Genomic DNA, 15,755 nt, shown 5'->3' on the forward strand with positions numbered 1-15,755 from the left:
CAGTCTTTTTTCCATTGGATATTCTTTCCTGCTTTGTTGAACATTAGCTGACCATATGTTTGTGGGTCCATTTCTGGGTTCTCTATTCTGTTGCATTGATCTATGCATCTGTTTTTTTTGCCAGTACCATACTGTCTTGATGATTACAGCCTTGTAATACAGCTTGAGGTCCAGAAATGTGATGCCTCCAGCTTTGGTTTTCTTTTTCAACATTACTTTGGTTATTTGAGGCCTTTTCTGGTTCCACACACATTTTAGGATTGATTGTTCTAGCTCTGTGAAGAATGGTGATGTTATTGTGATAGGGATTGCATTGAATGTGTAGATTTCTTTGGGTAGTATAGACATTTTAACAATGTTTGTTCTTCCAATCCCTGAGCATGGAATATTTTTCATTTCTTTGTGTCTTCTTCAATTTCTGTCACAAAATTTCTATAGCTTTCAGCATACAAATCTTTTACCTTTTTGGTTAGGTTTATTTATAGTTACCTTACAGTTTTTGGTGCAATTATAAATGGGATTGATTCCTCGATTTTGCTTTCTGCTGCTTCATTATTGGTGTATAGAAAGGCAAATGATTTCTGTACATTGACTTTATATCCTCCAACTTTCTGGATTCATGTAGGAGTTCTAGCAGTTTTTTGATGGAGTCTTTTGGGTATCCCACACAAAGTATCATGTCATCTGTGAAGAATGAAAGTTTCACTTCTTCCTTGTATGCCTTTTATTTCTTTTCATTGTCTGATTGCTGAGGCTAGGACTTCCAGTACTATGTTGAACAGTGGTGAGAGTGGACATCCCTGTCGTGTTCCTGACTTTAGGGAGAAAGCTGTCAGTTTTTCCTCCATTGAAGATGATAGTAGTTGTGGGTCGTCTGTATATGGCCTTTATGATCCTGAAGTATGTTCCTTCTATCTCTGCTTTCCTGAGGGTTTTTATCTAGAAAGGATGCTGTATTTTGTCAAATGTTTTTTTCTGCATCTATTGAGAGGATCATGTGGTTCTTATTCTTTTTTAAATTAATGTGGTGTATCACATTGATAGATTTGCAGATATTGAGCCACCCCCTGCATCCCAGGAATAAATCCCACTTGACTGTGGTTAATAACTCTTAAAATATTGTTGCATTAGATTGGCTAGTAATGTGTTGAGAATTTTTGCATCCATGTTCATTGGGATATTGGTCTGTAATTCTCATTTTAGTGGGTCTTTGGTTTTGGAATCAAGGTAATGCAGGCCTCATATAATTGTTTGGAAAATTTCCTTCCATTTCTATTTTATGGGACATCTTCAAAAGATTAGGTATTGGCTCTTCTTTAAATATTTGCTAGAATTCCCCTGGGAAGCCATGCAGCCCTGGGCTCTTGTTGGGAGATTTTTGTTTACTGAATCGATATCTTTACTGGTTAGAGGTCTGTTCAAATTTTCTATTTCTTCTTGTTTAAGTTTTGGTAGTTTATATGTTTCTAGGAATTTATCCATTTCTTCCAGAGTGCCCAATTATTGGCATATAATTGCCCATAATATTCTCTTTTTATTGTTTGTATTTCTGCAGTGCTGTTTGTCATCTCTCCTCCTTCATTTGTTATTTATTTGGGTCCTTGCCTCTTTATTTTTGATCAATCTGGCTAGGGGTTTATCAATTTTGTTAATTCTTTCAAGGAACCAGCTGCTAGTTTCATTGATATGTTCTACTCTTTTTTTATTTTTTTTATTTCAGTATCACTGATTTCCCATCTTCTGCTGGTTTGGGGCTTTATTTACTGTTCTTTTTCCAGCTCTTTTAAGTGTAAGTTTAGGTTGTGCATTTGAGACCTTTCTTCCTTTTTAGGAAGGCTTAGATAGCTATATACTTCCCTCTTATGACCACCTTTGTTGCATCCCAAAGGTTTGGGATTGTCTTGTTTTCATTTTCATTGGTTTCCATGTACTTTGTAATTTCCTCTTTAATTTCTTGGTTAATCCATCCATTCTTTAGTAGTATGTTCTTCAACCTCCATGTATTTGAGGGCTTTGCAATGTTTTCCTTGTTGTTGCTTTCAAGTTCCCTAGTGTTGTGATCTGAAAATATGCATGGTATGATCTCGATCTTTAGTGCTTGTTGAGGCTGATTTGTGACTCAGTATGTGATCTATTCCAGAGAATGTTCCACCTGCCCTCGAGAAGAATGTGTATTCTGCTTTAGAATGAAATGTTCTGAATGTATCTGTTAAGTCCCATCTGGTCCAGTGTGTCATTCAAAGCCATTGTTTCCTTGTTGGTTTGCTGCTTAGATGATCTGTCCATTGTTATAAATTGAGTGTTAAAGTCCCCTAATATTATGGTATTATTATTATTGATGAGTTTATGTTTGTGATTAACTGATTTATATATTTGGGTGTTTCAAGTTGGGGCATAAATATTTATACTTGTTAGATGTCCTTGGTGGATAGATTCCTCCATTATGATATGAGGCCTTTCTTCATATCTTGTTACAGTCTTTGTTTTAAAATCTAGTTTTTCTGATATGATTATGGCTACTCTAGCTTTCTTTTGACGTCCATGAGCAGCATAGATGATCCTCCATCCCTTCACGTTCAATCTGCAGACATCTTTAGGTCTAAAATGAGTCTCTTGTAGGCAGCATATAGGTGGGTCTTGTTTTCTTATCCATCCTGATACCCTATGTCTTTTGATTGGAGTATTTAGTTCATTTACATTCAGTGTGATTATTGAAAGATATGAATTTATTGCCATTGTGTTGCCTGTAGAGTTGGTATTTCTGGTGATGTTCTCTGGTCCTTTCCAGTCCTTGTTGCTTTTGGTCTTGTTTTGTTTTGTTTTGTTTTTTCTCCACTCAATGAGTCCTCCTTAAAATTTCTTGCAGGACTGGTTTAGTGGTCACGAACTCCTTCAGTGTTTGTTTGCTTGGGAAACTCTTTATCTCTCCTATTTTGAATGACAGCCTTGCTGGATAAAGAATTATTGGCTGCATATTTTTCCCAGTCAGCATGTTGAATATATCCTGCCACTCCTTTCTGGCCTGTCAAGTTCCTGTGGATAGATCTGCTGCCAACCTGATCTGTATTCCCTTGTAGGTTAAGGACTTCTTTCCTTTGCTGCTTTCAAGCTTTTTTCCTTGTTTATGTGTTTTGTAATCTGACTATGATATGCCTTGGTGATGGTCAGTTTTTGTTGAATTTATGGGAGTTCTCTGTGCTTCTTGGATTTTGATGTCTGTGTCCATCCCCAGATTAGAGAAGTTTCCTGCTATAATTTGCTCACATAAACGTTCTGCCCCCTTTTCTCTCTCTACATCTTCTGGGACTCCTATGATTCAGATGTTATTCCTTTTCAACGTTTTTTATTTATTTTTTTGGGACAGAGAGAGAGACAGAGCATGAACGGGGGAGGGGCAGAGAGAGAGGGAGACACAGAAATGGAAACAGGCTCCAGGCTCCGAGCCATCAGCCCAGAGCCTGACGCGGGGCTCGAACTCACGGACTGCGAGATCGTGACCTGGCTGAAGTCGGACGCTTAACCAACTGCGCCACCCAGGCGCCCCAGATGTTATTCCTTTTCAATGAGTCACTGAGTTCTCTAAGTCTTTTTTTTTCCCCTTTCTTTCCCTCTTTTTTTCCTGCTTCATTATTCTCCATAATTTTATCTTTTTTTTTTTTTGATGTTTATGTATTTTTGCAAAAGAGTGAGCACAAGTGGGAGTGGAGCAGAGAGAGACAGGGAGAGAGAATCCTAACCAGGCTCCATACTGACAGCAGAGAGCCTGATGTGGGGCTCAAACTCACAAACGTTGAGATCATGACCTGAGCTGAAATCCAGATGCTTAACCAACTGAGTCACTCAGATGCCCCCGTAATTTTTCTTCTATATTGCTGATTCACTGCTCTGCTTCATCCTTCCATGCTGTCACAGCATCCATTCAAGATTGCATCTCGGTTATAGCACTTTTAATTTCAGCCTGACTAGAATTTATTTCTTTTATCTCCACAGAAAGGGATTCTCTGATGTCTTCTATGCTTATTTGAACCCAAGCTAGTATTCTTATAATTGTGGTTTTAAATTCCAGTTCAGACATCTTACCTATTTTGTATTGATTAAATCCCTGGCTGTCATTTTTTCCTGTTCTTTTTTGAGGGGTGGATTTCTCCATCTTGTCATTTTGGGAGGACGAAAAAAAATTAATAAAATTAAATGTAAAATTAAAATTAAAAAATTAAAAACAAAAAAACCCCACAATCAGATAAAGGAAGCTAGATTCAAGGCATGTTTTGGTCTACTTTTTGAGAGAAGCGTGATAGAAAAGACAAAAGGAAAAAAAAGCTAAAAAATGAAAAAAAAAAGATTTTTTTAAAATAATAAAATAGAATAAAAAATGTGCTGTTTCCAAGAAAGAAAAAGAAACAAAATAAAGAGAAAAAACAACATAAGCAGAAAAAGAAGCAAGGAAAATGAACAAACAAACAAACAAAATGAAATCCAATTGAAGCTATATCAAGTTTCCCTTAGAACTGGAACTTTGCAGAGTAGAAGGGATTGTGCTGGTCTTCTTGGGGAGGGTCCTGCTGCTCTAATTCTCAGGCTGACTTGCCCTAGTGGAGATATGCCACTAGGTTGTACAGGTTGGCAGGGCTTGTTGTAAATGGGTCTGTTCGCCACTTGATGGCACTGCTTAGCTCACTGGGGTTGATCAGTGAGAGCGTGCTAGAGGTGAAAATGGCTTCACCCTACTCTCTAATCTCCAGTGCAGGAATTTTGCACCCTCACGGATGCATGATCAGTCACTCCTCCTTTGTCTCAGGCTGTCCTCAACTCTCTGCCTTTACCCTATCTTTGTCCAAGCTGTCTGCCTGCCAGGTGGTGCCTCCATCCAGAGTTTTGTCTCACACAGGGCTATGTTTCAAAACTCCACGCTTTAGCGACTCCTGTGGCTTGGATCTGTGCTGGTCCTCAGGGAGGGTCTTGCTGAGTAATGGCCAGGTGCCACCTTGTCCCGGAAAATGCTCGTGTGATCACTCAGTGGCAGAGGCTCAGAGTTTATGGTAAATCACAACACATAGCTGGCACCAGTGTTTGCTGCACTCTGGTGTCTTTGTTCCAATATGAGTAAATGTGGCAGCTCTCTGGGGTCTGCCAGGACTTTTACCCATGGCGTGGCCATATTGTCTCTACCAAAATACACTCCAGCCAAAGGAACTACTTCTCTGTGGGGCATATGGGTCCCTCAGAATAAACTGTCTGCTCCTAGGGATTCACCCTGCATTTCTGCTGGAGCACCACCAGGCATTGAGCTGCAAACTTTCAGACTCTGTGCTCCACTGTTTATAGAAAATTGGCAGTATTGAAACCCTCTCCTTTTTCCCCATCAGTGGCTTTGGGGAACAGTTTTCTTGTCCAGTCCTCTGTATTTTCACTCTTTCTCTCTTGCTTTCTCTCCAGCTACTTTCAGGGGGAGTTCTTTTCTTGTAGGATCCAATGCACTGCACTCTATCCCCCTTTCTCTTTCTTTCTCTGTCCTCTCTCCATGAAAATTGCTCCCTATCTTCCATGGCACCATGGCTTTTCTCTCCCCCAATTCACCTCTCCACACTGCATACCTGCCAAGATCTATTGCTCAAATTATGCAGATTGGTGTGTTAATCCTCAGACCAATTTTCTAGGGGTTCAAAATGGTTTGATGCTGATCTAGCTGTGTTTCAGGGACAAGACAAGCTCAGGTCCCCATACCTTTCTTTTTCGCTGATCCCATTTGTTAAGAACTGTCCAGTTGCCCGTGTCTCAAAATATTTGCCCTATTTTTAAAGTTAAAAAGCAGAGGATTGCAGGGAAAATGCAATTTCAGTGCCAGGTTTCAAATTTCATGTTTCTTTATGAAAAGTCTAGTACATGTTCCTTTGAAACATTACCTAGGATAATAGCTCATGTTTATTGACTCAGGCACTGTGCTAAGTCACTTATGTCTTTTAATCCTTAAATAACTCAGTGAGATAACTATTATCATAGCCTATTTTTCAGATGATGAGACTGACACACCGAGAAGTTAAATAACTTGCTCAAGGTGTGGAATTCCCAACAGCAATAAGATTTTGAGTTCAAAAGTGAAAAATAGGAAGAGAGTTTAGAAGTTCTAAGTTCTTCCATGTATTAATTCATTTTATCTTTACAACAACACTATGAGATAAATCTATGAACTGGTTCTATTTTTATTTCTATGTATTGCTCTTTAAAAAAAATCCAGATCCAAAGAATGGAATGCTGGCTATCATGGAGACAAAAGAAATCAGCTTTAGAAGATGAAAACATTAAGAGGAGGGCCAAAAAATTTTGGGGGGTCACTTTAAATTTTTGTTTAATTTCAGGACTCAGAAAAGTTAGAGGAGGACATTCTTTTTATTTTATTTTATTTTTAATTTTTTAAATTTTACATCCAAATTAGCATATAGTGAAACAATGATTTCAGGAGTAGATTCCTTAATGCCCCTTACCCATTTAGCCCATCCCTCCTCCCACAACCCTTCCAGCAACCCTCAGTTTGTTCTCCATATTTGAGTCTCTTTTGTTTTGTCCCCCTCCCTGTTTTTATATTATTTTTGTTTCCCTTCCCTTATGTTCATCTGTTTTCTCTCATAAAGTCCTCATATGAGTGAAGTCATATGATTTTTGTCTTTCTCTAACTCATTTCGCTTAGCATAATACCCTCCAGTTCCATCCACGTAGTTGCAAATGGCAAGATTTCATTCTTTTTGATTGCCGAGTAATACTCCATTGTATATATACACCACATCTTCTTTATCCATTCATCCATCGATGGACATTTGGGCTCTTTCCATACTTCGGCTATTGTTGATAGTGCTGCTATAAACATGGGGGTGCACGTGTCCCTTTGAAACAGCACACCTGTATCCCTTGGATAAATGCCTAGTACTGCAATTACTGGGTCGTAGGGTAGTTCTATTTTTAATTTTTGAGGAACCTCTATACTGTTTTCCAGAGTGCCTATACCATTTTGCATTCCCACCAGCAGTGCAAAAGGGATCCTCTCTCTCCTCATCCTCACCAACATCTGTTGTTGCTTGAGTTGTTAATGTTAGCCATTCTGACAGGTGTAAGGTGATATCTCATTGTGGTTTTGATTTGTATTTCCCTGATGATGAGTGATGTGGAGCATTTTTTCATGTGTCATTTGGCCATCTGGATGTCTTCCTTGGAGTTCTCTATAGGTTTTGGATACTAACCCTTTATCTGATATGCCATTTGCAAATATCTTCTCCCATTCTGTCGGTTGCGTTTTAGTTTTGCTGATTGTTTCCTTCGCTGTGCAGAAGCTTTTTATTTTGATGAGGTCCCAGTAGTTCATTTTTGCTTTTGTTTCCCTTGCCTGCGGAGACGCGTTGAGTAAGAAGTTGCTGCGGCCAAGATCAAAGAGATTTTTGCCTGCTTTCTCCTCTAGGATTTTGACGGCTTCCTGTCTTACATTTAGGTCTTTCATCCATTTTGAGTTTATTTTTGTGTCTGGTGGAAGAAAGTGGTCCAGGTTCATTCTTCTGCATGTCGCTGTCCAGTTTTCCCAGCACCACTTGCTGAAGAGACTGTCTTTATTCCATTGGATAGTCTTTCCTCCTTTGTCAAAGATTAGTTGCCCATATGTTTTTGGGTCCATTTCTGGGTTTTGTATTCTGTTTCATTGATCTGAGTATCTGTTTTTGTGCCAGAGGAGGACATTCTTTTTTGAAGAAAGTGTTGGGTTGTCCAAAGAGGCTCTTGCAGAGGTCATGGATGACCTGCTGCCGAGGCCATGTGGGTTGTTATTTTCTATTAGATTGTTACTCCCATACAGCCAGGATCAGCAACCAAGGGAAGAAATTAGGCAATTAGGCTTCACACTATATTTTGGTTCCTTATGTTATCTAGACATGTTTTCTTGGCACTGGAGCCTCACTTATTCACCTGTAAAATGGGAATAAACTCACAGATTTGTTCTAAGAGTTCTAGGAGATAGTGTCTACAGGCACAAAAACTGACACCTTCTATTTATATACTCAGTGTATAGCTGTTATTATTACCATCGCTTCAAGGACCTTAAGAGTGCCTCTATGCCCAGTAACTATTTATTAAATTAGATAGCTTCCATCAAGTAGGCACCTATGACGTTCCAACCACGTGCTATGTGGTTTTCATGCCTTGTCACCTTCACCTCTCACTGCTCAGAATGTGGCCCCGGGACTGGCAGCATGAGCACTACCTAGGTCCATGAGAAATGCCAAATCTCAGACTCTACCCGATCTAATTAATCAGGTTCTGCATTTTTAACAAGATCCGCAGATGGTTTGCATGGGCATTTAAATTTGAGGAGTGTTGGCCTAATCTTCATAACTATCACACAAGTTAATAATGATAATCTGCATTTCCCAGATGAGGTAAGGGAAGGTCAATGGTAAAGCGACTTGTTCCTGGGGCGCCTGGGTGGCTCAGTTGGTTAAGTGTCCGACTTTGGCTCGGGTCATGATCTCATGGTTTGTGAGTTCGAGCCCCACGTCAGGCTCTGTGCTGACAAATCAGTGTCTGGAGCCTGCTTCGGATTCTTGTCTCCCTCTATCTCTGCCCCTCCCCCACTCATGCTCTATCTCTGTCTCTCAAAAATAAACGTTTAAAAAAAGATTGAAAGCAACATGTTCTAAACTGCATAATCCTGGAATTTGCACTCCAATCTGTCAGGTTCCCAAGTCCCACTCTGCCACCTGACACCCCATTTTATCTAATGCCAACCCCTGGGGAGTCCAGAAGAAGGCAGCTGTTTCATAGAAGTCTTGGGGTGGGATGGGACCATGCCGACTGCGAGGCGTTGGGGCTGGACTCAACCTCCTGGAGTCCGTCACAGGTTACATGATGATTCTCTTTTTCTATTTCTGTCTCCTTCCCTAATTTGTCTAGTTTCCCCTTCTTGTTCCCCAAGTCCTTGCCTCAACTGGAAGCCAGATGGTTTCCAGCTCTCCCTCCTTAGGGTCAAGTTAGCTCCCCATCTGTCCAAAGCAAATCCTCCTTCCCAACCCTTGGTTCCTTCTCTTCTACTCCCATCTGTCCAAGCCAAGAGCCTCCCCCAACTTAGTTCTAGAAACAAACATTGTCCCATGACCCTGGCAGCTTAGTACAGCAGCTGAAACATTGAATCAAACCCTGTGGATCTCTCCAGCTCAGGGCTCATGGATACTTCTTTAACATTGGGGCTAGGGTTTGAAGGTTGTCTGGATCCTTTGGAAAAAATATCTGTCTGTGAAACAAAAGAGGACATTAATACAAATCCATGTGCCATGTCTTCTCTCCTCCATACACTCCTGTCTTTTGTACACAACTAATCCCAACAGACCACAGCCGGGCATTCAGGAGGCTGGTTGAGAGAATCACCAAAGGTGTCAATTTAAACCACTGTAAAGCTTCGCCCACCAAGCAGATCACTTAGTGTTTAAGGTACTCTATATTTGAAATTTCCTACTCTGGTGCTGATGGGAGTTTGTAGTAAAGATCATAGAGCCAATTTTCTCCTCTCTTTCTACTGGATTCCCTCCTATACTGTTTCTCTGCTTAAGCTTTCCCAGGAATTGTCTCATTCACCTTATCAATGACAAGGACCATGCTGGCAAGTCCAAATTCAAAGTAATTAATTTTTCATTGATAACAACTACATACAGATGATCTATACTGAATCATATTTCCCTGTGGACTTGCATTGGATTTTGTGTACTTGTTCCCACAATTTTATTTTAAGAACAGGAAAAATTTTAAGCGTGACCATAAAATTATTCTCCCTAAGAAAAGTTTTTAAAAAGATGTAAGTTTGTAACTATTCCAATTCAGTTGAATTTGGTAATTTTCCAATAAGCGTACAAGAGATGGAATAGTTATATCTTCTGAGTTGCTCAGAGTTGAAAAGGTAACACAGTGTCCTGAACATGAGGCAAATACAGAAGACTGTAACTGAAGACCAGGCTGTATTGAAACAGAAAGAAATCCCATGGCATCCATTCAGATCCTAAACTCTGTTGCTGAGGAATCAGAGGCCAGAGGCTTGTCCAAGGTCACACAGCCAACTATGGGAGAGGACCCTTCCCATGGGTCAAACTTGGGGAGATGTTTGAATTTCTTTGAAGTTTTTCATAGTATCTTAAAATTCCACACAAATCCTGCATTTTGTAATACACTTCACCGAGGTTTCCTGTGGTTTAAAAATAATATACACTAACTTAGCATTTCCCCACAACTCTGCATAAAATTGATACTCCTAGGATGATTTTGGACCTCTCACAGCTTCTGGAACACTGCTATGGGTCCTGCTTTCAGAAGCATTTCACATTGTCTCTTGTGGATTCCAGTAAAGCCATCAATGTGTCATATCTGTGCCTACGCTCTTCTCTTTAATTCCTGATGATTTGTTTGGTTTGGTCAGTATTCAGATCTGATGACCATTTGGAGTAAATCAGAATGTTGAATTTTGGCAACGCTGCACTTTTCCTTCATGTCAGCTTCCTCCATCTGTCAGGGGAGGGGGTTCCAGGGTTTCACATGTGCTGTGTAGCTGCACATTGAAGGTGGGTGTTCTCTAATCTCTGGGGAGTGGGAACACTGGGGAGAATTCTATAGGCAACCACTGTCCACTCTGGGCCTTCATACATGGTGTTCCTCCACACTGTAATACTTTTGCCTGCTTCTTTGCTAAGTATCCTACTCATTCTCCCCAAAGTGCTAGATGTCGCTATCTGCATCAGGCTCCCTCTATCCCTTGCTCTTGAAATGAACATTCCTAAAGCATATCAATAGATCTCTTTCTTGAAAATTGTTTTTCTCTCCTTCTTGTTAGGTTTTAAGCTCTTTGAAGGTGTGATTATGTCAGTTTTGTATCGCCACATGTTTTGTTAAGGCTTTTATGTAGTAGCTGTTTAATTGATCTTAGTTAATGTGAATTTCTAATTCAGCAAAAGGTATAACCATGTGAGGAAGAAGAGAAGATGCATTTTGCCTTTCTTCTCAAGAGTCTTAGTAAAGTTTCCATGGTTTTTTTTTGTGTTACATTAGCACGAACAAAAGTCCAACTCTTTATATTTCTTTCTCCACATGGGATTTTCTTTCAAGTAAGCTCACTCTGAGAGATAAAGCTTGGGATACGTTGCAGTCCCAAACAAAAAGAGTGAAGAGCTCTATAAGGAGTACATGTTACAGAAAATTATTTTCCAAAGTAACATGATGTTAGCCCTAGACCTTAGGCCCTCGATTCCAGAGGAGGGTCCAGAGCCTGCTTGGTCCTGGCCACAGGGATGAAGGAAGAGGAGATTGTCCTCAGTGGGCCACTGTCCTTCATGGTTTGGCAGAGAGCAGACAATGGGATGGATATGACTAACTTAACAACCACCTCACATCTGGAGAGAAATAATCTGAAAGTATTCCTAATTTTATCACGAGTTAGAAGTCCTGGAAATAATCTGCATCTGTCAGAGAAGATTAATTGTGGAACCATTCATGCCCAAGTCTCAGTGGCTTATCATAGTAAAGTAATATTTATGCCATACTTTGGCATAATGCAATTCCTTTGATGTGCATTGGAGGACAGGAGTGTTTTGTGCTATGGACCCATTTCAGCACCTGGGCTCCTGTGAATGTCCCCACCATACCCAAGGTCCTCAGAACCTTTTTCTGGACCATCTACATTTGACTGGCAGATGTGCATGCACTAGAAATGGCATCCATCTGCTTGCTAGACATTGGCTAGACCCTAGTCATGGTCCAATTAGTTACGAGGAAAGGTGGGGAGGAGTTAAGATGGCAGAGCAGCATGAAGACCCTGAGCTTTTCTCATCCCTGAAATGCAGTTAGATCATCACCAAGCCATTTTGAACACCTATGAAATTGATCTGAGGATTAACACACCAATCTGCATAACTTGAGCCATAGAACTTGGCAGGTACATGGTGTGGAGAGGTGAATTGGGAGAGAAAAGCCACAGAGGGTAGGGAGCTGTTTTTGTAGACAGAAAGGACAGAGAGAGAAAGAGAAAGGGGGAGAGTGTGGCACGTTGGGATCGTGCAAGAAAAACACTCCTCCCAAAAGTAACTGGAGAGAGAGAAAGAATGAAAACACTTGCAGGTGACTAAGCAAGAAATCTGTTCCCCAAAACCATTGATGGAGAGAAAGAGAGAGTTTCAATAGCACCAGTATATAAACAGTGAAGAGCAGCGCCTGAAGGTTTGAAGCTCAGTGCCTGGTAGTGTTTGGTTGAGGAAGCAGGGCAAATCCCCAGGAGCAGGCAGTGGGGTCTGAGGGGCCCATGTGCCACAAGAGGAGAAGTGGTTCTCCTGGTTGGAGTGCATCTGGTAGAGACCATACAGCCTCCTCACAGGCAAAGGTCCTAATGGACCCCAGAGAGCAGCCACGTTTGCTGGTATTGGGACAAAGATGCCAGAGTACAATGAAACCTGGCACTGGCTGTGTGTTATGATTTGCCATAATCTCTGAATCTCTGCCACTGTGCAATTGCATGAGCACTTTCTGGGGCAAGGTGGCACTCGGCCATTGAGACCCTCCCCCAGAGAGTTGGTGTGGGTCCAAGCTTCAGGGGTTTCTGAAGTGTGGGGTTTTGAAACATAACCCCATCTGAGATAGGGGAGGGATGCTTGACAGCGGGTCCATGGGAGTGTGAAGTTCCAGCACCAGAGGCTAGGGAGCTGGGTGAAGCCATTTTCACATCTACTGTACGCCCATGTGTGCATGCACACGAACCCACCTCAGTAAGCTAAGCAGTGCCTCCTAGTGGAGAATGGAGACATTATACCAAGCCCCACCCAACTGAGCGCCCCAGGCACATCCCCCAGAAGACCAGCACAAATCCCTCCACCTGCTTAGTGTATGGATTATAGAGTGGTTCATAGTTTCAGTTCTAGGCGAAACTGGATGTAACTACATTTGAATTTCATTCTGTTTACTGGTTTGTTTATTCAGTTTCTTTCCTTCTATTTTTGCTTAAATTGTTTTCTTTCTCTTTCTTGGATACAGAAAGAACAAATTATTTTTTGTTTGATTTATTTTATTTTCAATTTTAAAAAAATTATTCTATTTTATTTTCGTTATTTTACTACATATATATTTTTTTAATTTTTTTTTTTTTTAATTTTTTTTTTTCAACGTTTATTTATTTTTGGGACAGAGAGAGACAGAGCATGAACGGGGGAGGGGCAGAGAGAGAGGGAGACACAGAATCAGAAACAGGCTCCAGGCTCTGAGCTAGCAGCCCAGAGCCCGACGCGGGGCTCGAACTCACGGACCGCGAGATCGTGACCTGGCTGAAGTCGGACGCTTAACCGACTGCGCCACCCAGGCGCCCCTATTTTTTTAATTTTTAAAAATTTCCTTTATTTTTCTTTCTCTTTCCTTTCCCTTTTTTCTCTATCAAGCTTCTTTCAACCAGCAGGCTGAAACATACCTAGGATCTAGCTTTCTTAATTGATATTTTTGTTTTGTTTCTGATTTTTTAATTTAAGTTTTTTGGTTAATTTTTTCTTCCTCCAAAATGACAAGATGAAGGTATTCACCCCAAAAGAAAGAACAGGAAGAAATGATGGCCAGAGATTTAATCAACACAGATATAAGTAGAATTTCTGAACTAGAATTTAAATCCAGGATTATAAGAATACTAGGTGGGGTTGAAAACAGCATAGAAGACACCAGAGAATCCCTTTCTGCAAAGATAAAAGAAATAAATTCTAGTCAGGCCAAAATTAAAAAGGCTATAACTGAGATGCAACCTTGAATAGATGCCCTGACGGCAGGGATGGACAAAGCAGAGTGCAAATCAGCATATGGAAGATAAGATTATGGAGAACGATGAAGCAGGAAAAAAAGAGGGAAAGAAAGGGAAAAAAATCATGACACAAGATTTAGAGAACTCAGTGACTCATTAAAAAGGGATAACATCTGAATCATAGAAAAAAAAGCCCAAATGTCCATTGACTGATGAATGGGTAAAGAAGATGTGGTGTGTGTGTACACACACACACACACACACACACACACAGAATGGAATATTATTCTGCGATCAAAAAGAATGAAATCTTGCCATTTGCAACAATGTGCATAGAACTAGAGAGTATTATGCTAACTAAGCAAAATAAGTCAGAGAAAGACAAATATGATATGATTTCACTCATATATAGAATTTAAGAAACAAAACAGATGATCACAGGGGAAGGGAAGCAAAAATAAGATAAAAACAGAGAGGGAGACAAACCATAAGAAACTATTCAATACAGAGAATAAACAGGGTTGCTGGAGGAGAGATGGGTAGGGAATGGGCTAAACGGGTGATGGGCAGTAAGGAGGGTGCTTGTTGGGATGAGCACTGGGTGTTATACGTAAGTGATGAATCACTAAATTCTATTCCTGAAATCATTATTATACTATATGTTAACTAACTTCAATTTAAATTCAAAAAAATTTTTTAATTAAAAAAAATGTTTTTAAATAGCTACAAGGTAGGGTGGGAAATGTAGTCTAGTTGTGGCCTTAAGAAGAAGAGGGAATGGTTTGTTGATAACCAGTTGTCACATGGACTTTGCTGGATGATTTATTATTATTATTATTATCATTATCACTATTTTGATATATTAATAGTTTGCTTTTAAGCTTTGATATCAGTTATTAAATTAGTCATAATTGGAAAGGTTGAAGGAAAGAGATAAACATTTGCCTTCCCCCAAAGCCTTCCCTGAGTGCTCCTCACTCTTGGCTTCTGGCTTGGGCATGTACCAGCCCTAAACACCAGGAATATGCTAGAAAGGCCTCCCTTATGGTATCTACCTCTTTGTATTTTAATGCTGTATTACCTATATGGCCACCACCACCATGAAGGGTCTGCCTGTTCGTGTTTGTAACTCCCACCACACTGCATCTTGCATACTGTGGGCAGCTCCAGATGTATGGAATTTATAAATGACCGAACCTTCAACTCCCTGATCTTCATTCCAACACGACATGACATTGACTGAGTTTTACACACATTGGGAGTCTGAAGACCTGCACGTACCCACAGCAATGATAGTCTCATATCCAGTTTAGAACTGGAGAACTAAATGGCAATAAATGACTGTAATAGATAATACCAAATTCTAATTATGTATATAAGTATACATGTTCTCTAAAAATATCATATTAATGTCCTTCTCATCGGAATTGGGAAAAGCATGAACAGCATGGCTGGAAATTTAACTCAGCTAATGATAACCTTGTGTATGTGTTTGGATTAGGTGGATGGATCCAACAGATTTCACGTGTTCGTGTGGGAGACCGAGAGTCCACAGGATGTGGAGCACATGGCCCGCTGCACTCTGTGTTATGGTAAGCCCAGATAGTATTTCTGATAGGACTGATGTTTTTAGAATGGGATGAATTAACTGGTGGCCACAGGCCAGGTCTGCTCTGCAGATGTGTATTTGCTTGATATGTGCAGAGTCTTAGAATCTGGGAATCACTTTTTCTTAGGAATCATCTTGAGAATCACACACACACACACCGCATTCCCTTGTGGCCACAGTCAGCCCAAACCAAGTTGTGCCTGACCTCTGTTGATGGGGCAGGCATCTGTGAGTGCCCCATAGTCCCTTTCATCCCTATTGTCTTATCCCTGATCTGCTCTTACCTGTGCTGGCAGGCTCCTGTAGATGGCTGGGCTTGTGTTCCTTACTTAGTGACCCCTTAGTGTATAAGGCAGACCTCTGAAC

At 40.5% G+C, this 15,755-nt stretch overlaps 1 protein-coding gene across 1 annotated transcript in view; it reads left to right on the top strand.

The window, feature by feature from the left end:
• The window catches only part of LOC125175170 (collagen alpha-4(VI) chain-like), a 103,571-nt gene that overhangs the window by 76,270 nt on the left and 11,546 nt on the right, over window positions 1–15,755 (top strand). The window contains exon 32 of the mRNA XM_047875508.1: window positions 15,282–15,372. Coding sequence (XP_047731464.1) covers window positions 15,282–15,372 — 91 coding nt within the window. The remainder of the gene's footprint in view (window positions 1–15,281; window positions 15,373–15,755) is intronic.

Source organism: Prionailurus viverrinus, chromosome C2, assembly GCF_022837055.1.
Source record: "Prionailurus viverrinus isolate Anna chromosome C2, UM_Priviv_1.0, whole genome shotgun sequence".
Lineage (NCBI taxonomy): Eukaryota > Metazoa > Chordata > Mammalia > Carnivora > Felidae > Prionailurus > Prionailurus viverrinus.